The 10,526-nt window shown below is 34.1% G+C and overlaps 2 protein-coding genes across 3 annotated transcripts; both read right to left on the bottom strand.

Moving 5' to 3' along the window:
* Positions 1-1,117: 1,117 nt before the first annotated feature.
* LOC101542759 (olfactory receptor 4F6-like) lies at positions 1,118-2,056 on the bottom strand. The gene has a single exon (XM_012933004.2). The coding sequence runs from the start codon at positions 2,054-2,056 to the stop codon at positions 1,118-1,120; it is 939 nt and encodes a 312-aa protein (XP_012788458.2).
* A 2,352-nt stretch (positions 2,057-4,408) lies between these two features.
* LOC101542501 (olfactory receptor 4F21-like) lies at positions 4,409-10,288 on the bottom strand. 2 transcript variants are annotated; one of them, XM_055132981.1, is made up of 2 exons: positions 9,384-10,282; positions 4,409-4,460 (listed from the first exon to the last, which is right to left on the bottom strand). In XM_055132981.1, exons 1-2 carry the CDS (start codon positions 10,280-10,282, stop codon positions 4,409-4,411), a joined length of 951 nt encoding a protein of 316 aa, XP_054988956.1. The 2 variants fall into 2 exon arrangements, with proteins under 2 accessions (XP_054988956.1, XP_004609801.2); XM_004609744.2 differs by lacking the exon at positions 4,409-4,460 and having other exon boundaries at positions 9,344-10,288.
* Between the last annotated feature and the right edge of the window lie 238 nt (positions 10,289-10,526).

The raw sequence follows: 10,526 nt of genomic DNA, 5'->3' as shown, positions 1-10,526 counted from the left end.
GAGCATTGATGCCAGTTTGCAGAAAAACAGGAAAAATAACTGACTGACAGTAATTTTTATTTTTTATTTTATTTTATTTCATCAATTAGTGTTTTTATTGAATTGCTTTAATTAATCATGTGGAAATTAAAACTGAACAGAATTACTACAGTAAATTTTTATGAAATCCAGTTGCAAAAATAAAACCAACTGTGCTATTTACCACCAGACTTTACAGATCTTACCCAAGTCACTAATCATCTGTTTGTAGTGAATACTCTTGTTTAGAAACAGGCACATCAAGCAAACAGATACAAATGGGGTATCCTTTCTAGGGAGTAAAACCTTTCAAATACGTTTAGGATTGACAAAACTTTTTAAAAGTAAATTAAAAAATGCTTTGAGGTAGAGTGAATTTGCTACTGAAGAAATGGAACATAGATAGTTTTGCATGAAGCAAATAGTCTCTAAAATGACATTAAATAAAGTTCACTAAAAAAGACAAAGACCCGCAAAGTATTTTTACATAGTATTGCCTTCCAATTCATCTAACTTAAACTTAACTTAAACTACAGTTATGATATATTTTTTTTTGCCACATAGATGTTTTTGTACTTTTTTTTGTTATTGTTTTGCAGGGGTCATATCCAGTGGTGCCAGGCAACACCATTGAGGCCCAGGGGCCACCGGAGTCTCACACATTTAAGATATGTCTTCTTTCATCTGAACTAAATTCCCAACCCTCTTTCATGATTTTAATGGCTGTTGTTTTATATAAACTCATACTTATCCATTGGATACACATAATTTCCACAAGAAATATTAACTGATTTCCACTGATTATTAGTGTGGAGGTCCTGAAAATACAAAATAATATTTATGTACATATATATATATTTGTGTAGATAGGAACTACTCACATGAAAATTAAATGAATAATCTGCCACAATGCAGTTTAGATTTAGGTTGGATAGAAATATATAAAAATTTTTTTCTATGTACAAAATAACTATCTGAAAATGAAATTATTTGATTCAATATCTCTTTATAGATTTTAAACATCTTTTAGAGTTCATAGGAACCTTGAGGACCTTGTTGGATCATGAGAGACATCTTGTGCTCTTCTCAATGAAATCTGTTATGTCATATCTCTAGAACTTATAACCTGTTGACTCAGCCTTTTCATTGCCATCTTCATATCTCTGTTTCTTAATGTATAAATGGCAGGATTTAGGACAGGAGTGACAACAAAGTCCACAATAGCAAAAAATTGATCCAGTGACTTAGTAGGGAAAGGCCACACATAGAGAAACATGCATGGAGCAAAAAACAAAACCACCACAGCAATGTGAGCTGACAAAGTGAAGAAGGCTTTGGATAAATCCTTTGAGGAATGTTGTCTGACAGTGGCCAGAATAAAGATGTATGAAAGAATTAAGAAAAAAAAAGTGGCCATAGATATGAAACCACTGTTGGCAGTAACCACAAATTGTAAACTGTAAGTGTCTTTGCAAGCAAGTTTAATAACCCGAGGAAAATCACAATAAAAGCTACCCACATCATTAGGACCACAGAAAGGTAAATTTATGACAAAAACAAACTGAAACATAGCATGAATAAACCCAGTGACCCAAGCGGTCACTATCAAAATTATACACATTTTTGGATTCATAATAGTTAGGTAATGAAGAGGTTTGCAAATTGCTGTGTACCTGTCATATGCCATGGATATGAGTAATACCATTTCAACTCCTCCCATAACATGGATAAAGAACATTTGTATCATGCAGCTGTGGAAGGAAATAATTTTATAATCATGGAACAGGTCTGATATCATTCGAGGAACTGTGGTAGAAGAAAGGCCCAGGTCAATGAGTGATAGGTTGGCCAGTAGAATATACATGGGAGAGTGTAAATGAGAATCAAAAATCACTGTGAATACAATGAAAAGGTTTCCCAGGATAATACCTACATAGCACAAAGAGAAGAAAAGAAAAAGAAAAAGCTGCATTTCTAAAGAATGTGCAAGTCCCACTAACACAAATTCAGTTACTGCTGAACCATTTACTTGATCCATTGAATCCTGAAGAAGGGATAGTAATGAAGTGACCTAAAAAAAAAGAAAAGTTCAACATAAAGTCACTATAATTACATTATGAGTTGATTATTTAAAGTTTATAATTAATTAATATTTAAGTTATAACAAAATATTCACAAAATAACAGAAACATGAGGTTTAAAATTAGTGGAATATGACCAAAACTGCACTCTGAAACAATCTACTGCTTAGAGCAAAACTATAATTTATTTAAATATAAGAACAAATCTGGCGCTTAAAACATTAGAAAATAAAATAATGCAAAATTAATTTAAGAAATTTAGGTAAGAGAATATAATAAAAATTAGAAACAAAATATTGAAACCTAGATAATTAGAAAAACATGAGTACAAAAATGTATTTCATAAATGAGTTAAAAATATATAATCAAGTATAGAAATGCATGATTACTTTTAAAATACCTGTGAAATTTGTTTTCAACATGTCATAAAATAGTCTGATCTAGGGGGGTAGATAGCACAGGGGTTAAGGTACATGTATTGCATGTGGCCTGCCCTAGCTCTATCCTGCACCGTATGGTCCTCCCAGCACCCCAAAAAGAGTGTGTGTTCAACTCTGGAGGCCCTTGAGTATACTGTGTGGCTTGGTAATCCCCGGAACCACAGGCTTGAACAGTACTATATCCTTGGGCCTTAAAATTGAACCATTGACCTAACTTGGCTGAAGTTTCCATGAGGGTCTGTGTGTCTTCTAAACACTGTTTGGAAGAGGCCACTCCACTCCCAAGTAAAGCCAGTCTACCCTATGCCAATATATAAATTCATATCTATTTTGAAATTAAATAGAGTTATTATGTTGATATCTTAATACCACATAACATTATATAAAATTATTAAAAATTAGCCATTAATGAAACCACTAGGTCTTAATACGTGAATGGACAAACAGTATGAAAAGTGGACTCAGAAATGTAAATTACAGATGTAACTATGTGAATGTGTATTTCCTTTATTTCCTTTTTTTTTTTTTGCTTTTTCGGTAATACCCAGCGGTGCTCAGGGGTTACTCCTGGCTCTGCACTCAGGAATTATTCCTAGCAGTGCTTGGGGGACCATATGGGATGCTGGGGATTGAACCCAGGCTGCCACATGCAAGCAAACGCCCAACCTTTGTACTATCGCTCTGCCCCCAAAATGCGTATTTCTTTCTTTCATGAAATTAAAATGGGAAAAATGTAATGCTATTTTTAAAAAATGCAAATTTTTTTTAGTATTATTACTATCAAAACTGGCAAATTCTCAGTGATATAAATACATTACTTTACATTGCTGGAGGAAAAATAGACTGATAAAACATTAAACATTTTTGGTAACAGGTGAGGTCACTGAAAGATAGAACAAGAGAATCAGTAGTACTGAACAATGGTAAACTATTGGTGTTGGAACACAAAGCAATTACCAATTGAAAGATCAGAGCACAGGTGAAATAGAATCATGGTGGGCACTTTGGTGGTGGTGCCTGCAGTAATTTGTTTATTGATATCACAAACTTTAGCCATATTGTAACTACCTAAACTCTAAAAATATGATGACAGTGAGATTTTATCAGTAAGATTTTATAAGGAGGAATACCTCAATCCCCAAATATAAACCTCCCTTGAAATCTTGTATTAAGAATCTTCAATCCAAACTGCTTTGTGAAATAATACTCAATATAGATTTATATTTGAAAACTAAAAAGTCTTCTGCACAAAATCACATACATTATTACTAGGTTAGCACTGCTGAAATGGTTTGTATCCTGGAGTTTGAATGGTAATTTTTATTAAGAGGAACATTCCATACCGAATCTATTAGCTTAAATACCAAAATATTTAATTTATTATATATGATTTAATGTTTTTATGATCTTTAATGATTATATACTGGGACAATTGCAGTACTAAATACGGAAATCTGAGTGTAATAAATATGATGGTGTTTGATTCATTAGAATGTCTAAGTAACAGGCACAGTAGAAATCTAAAAGGAGACTGAAAATGAATTAGAAAGACAGTAGGACAGTAAAAGAAAGGAATAGATAAGGTATGAGAAGAATTCTTTTGTTTTGCTTTTTGGGTCAAACCTGGCGATGCACAGGGGTTACTCCTGGCTCTGCAATCAGGAATTGCCCCCTGGCATTGCTCAAGGGACCATGTGAGATGCTGGGAATGGAACCCGTGTCAGCGATGTGCAAGGCAAACGCCCTACCTGCTGTGCTATTTCTCCAGCCCCAAGAATTTTAAAGGAGAAATGAAGATTCAGTGATGCTCAAAAGAGACTTGTTTGAGCCTTGTACTTTTTAAAATAAATTGCTTGTTATGGTTAAAACTCACACTGATGCACTATAATATACCTTAAAATGTAAACTTAGAATGTATAATACACCTTAGAATGTAAATTTTATCACTGCTTTGGATATACTTTGCCTGGAAGGATGGTACAGAGAAGATAGCTACCAACAAGAAGAAATGATAAAACTTTAAACATATGTGTGTGACAGTGAGGTTTGGTGAATTAGAGTGGATAGTTGGACATGATGGTTTAACTAAGAAGCAGATAAATCACCTGAAAATATTTCATAATAATTGTGCAAAAAACATGTTTAACCTCCAAACAGCATTTATTTATCACGGTCTAATGTTTATAGTTTTTCATAACAATTAAATCTATGGGATCTTTCAAGTTAAAAAAATGAATAAATTTTCTAGAAATGAGTACTAAATTATTCATATGATATAATAGTATCCTCACAAATATAAAAACTGAATTTAATAATACCTTACACACAAACCTGTACTTATTGTTTGCCCAGTTATAGAAATTAAAAATATTTGAACATACACATATAAAAGGAGAATTTAGGTAATTAAAATTCCCACTTTTTCTTCCAAGCAACTGAAAGCATGTATTTAGAAGAAATCATGATGATCTAATCTATCTTGTTTGGAGAAAAAGATCACATACTTTGTTTCTCTGCCTTCTTAGGAAACATTGGTGATTTTGTGAGGCTCCCAGGAATTCTTCAGATACCAATTCCCAATAGAGTTTGCCATCTCTTCTATTGGGGATTTAAAAATTTTCAGTCACTCAGTGCTTAGGAAGATGCATATTTAAACAAGAGATAGAGATTTACAGTTAAAAGATAAGAATTACAGGTTTGCACAGACATAGGAAAGAACTGTGATTACCTTATTTGGTTACTTTAATATACAGGTGGAAATACAAACCAATGAAGGAAAATGGGCTATTCAGTATACTTACTGCAGTACAGTAACAGAATCAGAGCTCTGACTCAAGATATACCCAGACAAAATGTCTTCCTATATTTCTCTGTGTATGCTTAGCAGCATATATAGAAAATATAGAATTAGTCTTTTTTTTTTTTTTGCTTTTTGGGTCATACCCGGCAATGCTCAGGAGTTATTCCTGGGTGTGCACTCAAGAATTACTCCTGGTGGTGCTCAGAGGACCATATGGGATGCTGGGAACCGAACACGGGTCGGCTGCGTGTAGGGCAAATGTCCTACCTACTGTGCTATTGCTCCATCCCTAAATTAGTCATATTTTTATTGAATCATTTAAATAAATTGTTCTCAATTAGAAAAGGAGCATGTGGAGATTGAAATAATTGGTTTTAATTCCTAAAAGAATATTTATCTTTTCATTGAGTATTGATCTTCATAATTCACTCTTCTAATTCTTTTCCTGTTTCTTTAAATGATCTAAGTCATCATTGCTTCTGTATTCGTCTACTAACACAAGGCTAGAATATTAAAAAGAAAGAAAATAGCCTCATGCTAGACTTTTACTGGTGTCTTCACATGTGCAGGAAGACACGCTAAGTAGAAATGTCTCCAGAATTCTGGAGGTTGAGAACTGAGATTCCCTCCCTTTGGCTTACAATAGAATTTGATTCTCAAATAGTACAGGAATAGTTCAAGCCAGATATTGGTTTTGTATAATAGGAAATAAAGCTTAAAATTAGTTGGATGATAAAGTCAGGAATGTGTGACTAATTTTGTAAGGTAAAATAATTTGATGATTGAAATTTCAAAATAGGAGATAGAAGGTATGAATAAAAGATTAAATGTTCCAGAAAGAAGAAAACTTACGACACAGACATTTTGTACAAGAACAGAAACTGAAAGGATTTAAGGGAGTTAGATAAAAACAATCCTTATAATGAAAGTTTTGTAATTTTAAAATTAAAATGCCCTTATAATGGGCATCTATCTTACCTGCCCATTCAGTCATAGAATATGCATGTTTAGTGGAGAGTTCAGAGACCTTAGTCTTCAATTTTGTTAATAATAACTTCTTAAAAATCCATATATAATATTCTTCAAAATAGGAAGGAAGCTAATTAGCCCGCACAGGAGAATGACCTACAGATGCTGTGGAGACGGCCAATACCCAGTCCTTTATTAATTTCTCTTGGGGACTAAATATTTGTGTTATGTTGGTTTTCCCAAGAGGGAAATATTGAAAGAATTACTTGGTGATGAAACAGAGAGGAATGGAAAGGTTTTCAAGTAGTAAGCTGGTTAGTTCAAAATAATTTGTACCTGTAGGTGAATGATCTTGGGGCATTAATTGCTTGTAATCATTGAGGAGATGTAGGTGTGAAAATGTCTTCAGTGAATAGATATATTTTTATTCATTCAGTGGAATGAAAAAAAATGAAGTAAATTTAAAACTTGATATGTAAAGATAAATTGGTAATAGGGATAAATTATTTTTCTATTGCCAATTATAGCAAATGTTTATCTGTGAATGGAAAGGAGCAGAAACTGCAGAAAGGAACAGGTCTCTGCTAGCGTAGAATTTATGAAACCTCTGAGTACAAGGGCTGGAGTCATAGCACAGCAGGTAGGGCATTTGCCTTGTATGTGGCCCACCTGTGTTCAATTCCTTCGTCCCTCTCGGAGAGCCTGGCAAGCTACTGAGAGAATCCTACTCAAATGGCAGAGCCTGGCAAGCTACCCGTGGCATATTCTATATGCCAAAAACAGTAACAACAAGTCTCACAATGGAGATGTTACTGGTACCCGCTCGAGCAAATCAATGAACTAGGGGATGACAGTGACAGTGCTGTAGTGCTACTGAATACAAGAGAGGGTTGAGAGAAATAGTTTCCAGGCTGTCTCCAATGAGACAGACTGAGGACTTGAGTTGACCTAAGACCACGAAAAAAATATATCAGATTTCACTGCAGAGAATTGAGGGGAGAAGAGCAGAAAAAATTTAGAAGAAAAAAGAAAAACAAAGGGGAAGAAGTTACTTATTTCTATTATCTTTATTGTAAAAGAAAAAAGTTGGGAAGATGAGGGAAAGACAGAAAACTGGTTCTGGAAGATAGTTCCCAAGAATGAGGGGGGAAAAGTAGGATACTGGAAGTTCTGAAACCAATAGAATATTTGTTTTACCTAAATATTTTTTTTTATTGTGGTTAGGTGGTAGGGTTATAATAGTGTTTAAATTTCTGGCATTGATTTGGAAACGTATTGTGCAGATTCCCACCACCAAAGTGCCCATGACTCTTAAATCCTTATCCCTATGTCACTTTTGGTCCAACAATCCTTTCCTTCCAACCAAATCACCCCACCCTCCCCATTATTTATTGACTGGCGTTTGTGGCTTAGTGTAGGCTGTTAACTCTCTAAGCATCTGTTATCTGTTCCAGATCCTTCACCTAAATTCCTGTGTTACTTTATGGTAATCTATTTGTTTCCCTCCCTCCCATCCCCCAAACTTGGCACTATTAGGTCTTTATTCTAATACTGAGGTTTATTGTCAGTTGATATTATCCGTACCTTGATTTATTTCCACAAATGAGTGAGATCATCAGATAGTTGTCTGCCTCTGACTTAATTGTCTCAGCATAATAACCTACAATTTTATTCAAGTTGCAGCAATTAGTTGAAGGGGAGTAATAAGCAATGATTAAATAAGGAAAAAAATCGTTCAAATAAATTAAAAGGCATTAAAAGAGGTTATTTATTTATTAACAGAATAGAAACATACTATCTTAGGAGATAATGTGATAAACAGGTTTTAGGAGAATACAGGACAAAAATAACATGCTCTATTTTCTTGTAGTTAAGTAGATTTTATTTACATAAGAATAAAAATACATGGAAAGGTTATATGTATGTAACTTTCCAAAAGTTTCCTTCTAAGAGTAGAATTCCTCAATTAAATTGAATATGCTGTATTAGTTTGGCCTATATAGCCAGCCAAGACTTCACAGCACTATATATTAACTCTTGGGGATTTCCCATTTAAATAAACCAGAATATCCGATAAATTTTTGGTTGTTTGTTGTTGTCCTGTCAAATAGCTGTTATTTATTTTTTTGAGAATAACTGTGATTATTTAATATTGGGACATCTTCATTTTTAGAATAACAAAGAGGCAGATAAAAAGTGGATAAAGCCCTTGTATGCATCTACTGAAAGAATTAACAGTGATAAAGATACTTGTGGGCCTGGGAGATACTTTGAGCGGTTGAACACATGTTGGGTTAATTTCCAGCACTGCATATTCTCCCACACTCTAGCCCTTAGCACCATTTGGTATGGCCCTGATGGCTCCTGGACACCACTGGTCTAAGCATTATTATAAGTGACCTCTGCAAGAAAAAAAATGAAATGAAACTTTTTACCAATAATCACTCAACTATTTTAGTTTTAGTTTAGTTTTATTTCAGCTTTGTTAAACTAAAATAGCATCCTAAACTTACAAAGTTAAAATAAAGTCAAGTTTGAATTTAGGATCTAACAGAGGCAAAATGTATTTTGTTTTTCTTTTTTTCCAAGTTAAACTAAAATTAAAATATATATTAGAAAAACATGTTCTTGATTTATGATTTCTCCAAATCTAAATTTTGTTAAATTTACAATTTTTCCAAATAGTTCCACAACATATTTATTTATAAATTTTCACTTATTTTATTATTGAGGGTAATTGCAGTTGGGAAGTTACAGGAAATATCACTCGGAAAATAGTATTTGAAAATTAAGCCGACTCTTGGGAGGAAGCTGTTTTCTACTCTCAGATGCCTTTTAAATGGAAGTAGATGAAATAAATTTATTCTCTGCAGTTGGAAGAATAAAGTTACCTCAGACATGATCATCTGTTTCTACAAGTATGCCTTTATTGAATATTTTCTCAAATAGTTATTGCCATAGTAATAATAATGCCACATGTGACCTTTGGTTTCCTTGGCATGCCTGAAATATTTACTCTGTGTTTGCTTCATTTATTATGAGATTCCCCTGGAGCTCACAATCTGTTTTCCCAGTCTTTTCATAGCCAGTCTCATGTCTTTGTTTCTGAATGTATAGATGGCTGGATTCAAGACAGGGGTAATAGCAAAGTCAACAATGAACAAATACTTATCCAGTGATGTTGTCGGGAAGGGCCACACATAGAGAAACATACATGGCATAAAGAACAAAATCACAACAGTAATGTGAGCTGACAATGTCACAAATGCTTTGGATAAGTCCCCTGAAGATCGCTTCCAGACAGTGACCAAAATGAAGATATAGGATATAATTAAGAAGAAAAAGGTAGCCATGGATATCAATCCGCTATTAGCAATGATTACAAACTCTAACTTGTAAGTGTCTACACAAGCAAGTTTCATGACCCGAGGAAAATCACAGTAAAAGCTATCTACTTTATTTGGTCCACAAAAAGGCAGGTTTATGACAAAAACAAACTGAGAAACAGCATGGATCATTCCCACTATCCATGCAGCCACAACGAAGGAAATACACATTCTGGGGTTCATGATGGTTAGGTAGTGGAGAGGCTTACAGATTGCAGTGTACCTGTCATATGCCATGGCGATGAGTAGCACCATCTCAACTCCACCCATAACATGAATAAAAAAAATCTGTATCATACATTTTGGAAATGAAATGATGTTGCAGTCATTAAAGAGATCAGAGACCAATTTGGGCACTGTGGTAGAGGAAAGACCTAGATCAAGAAGAGAGAGGTTGGCTAATAGGAAATACATTGGAGTGTGTAAATGAGAGTCATTTAGGACTGTGAAGACAATGAAGAGGTTGCCTAGGATGATTCCTATGTAGAACACAGCGAAGAACCAAAAGAGAAAAATGTGCATCTCCCATGAACTTGAAAGTCCAACCAATACAAATTCAGATACCACAGAATTATTTACTCCATCCATTGACTCAACCAGTGGAAAAGAAGCTGAAGTATTCTGAAGGCAAAAAATAAGAAAGAGTTGAGAAATTTAGGTATTAAACATTGATAGGTACATACCAAGCATTGGTTTGCCCTCCAGTGATTTTTGTGAAAGTATGTTCGATCGAAATACCAAAATGTGAAGTTATTGAACATATAGAGAAGGCACGTGAAAGGAAGAAAAATGAATAAAAGTAAGGCCTTCTGAGGGGAAAATATCACATGGG

Source organism: Sorex araneus, chromosome 3, assembly GCF_027595985.1.
Source record: "Sorex araneus isolate mSorAra2 chromosome 3, mSorAra2.pri, whole genome shotgun sequence".
NCBI lineage: Eukaryota > Metazoa > Chordata > Mammalia > Eulipotyphla > Soricidae > Sorex > Sorex araneus.
Note: the sequence above shows the minus strand (reverse complement) of the source record. Positions and strands in the feature narration are given on the sequence as shown.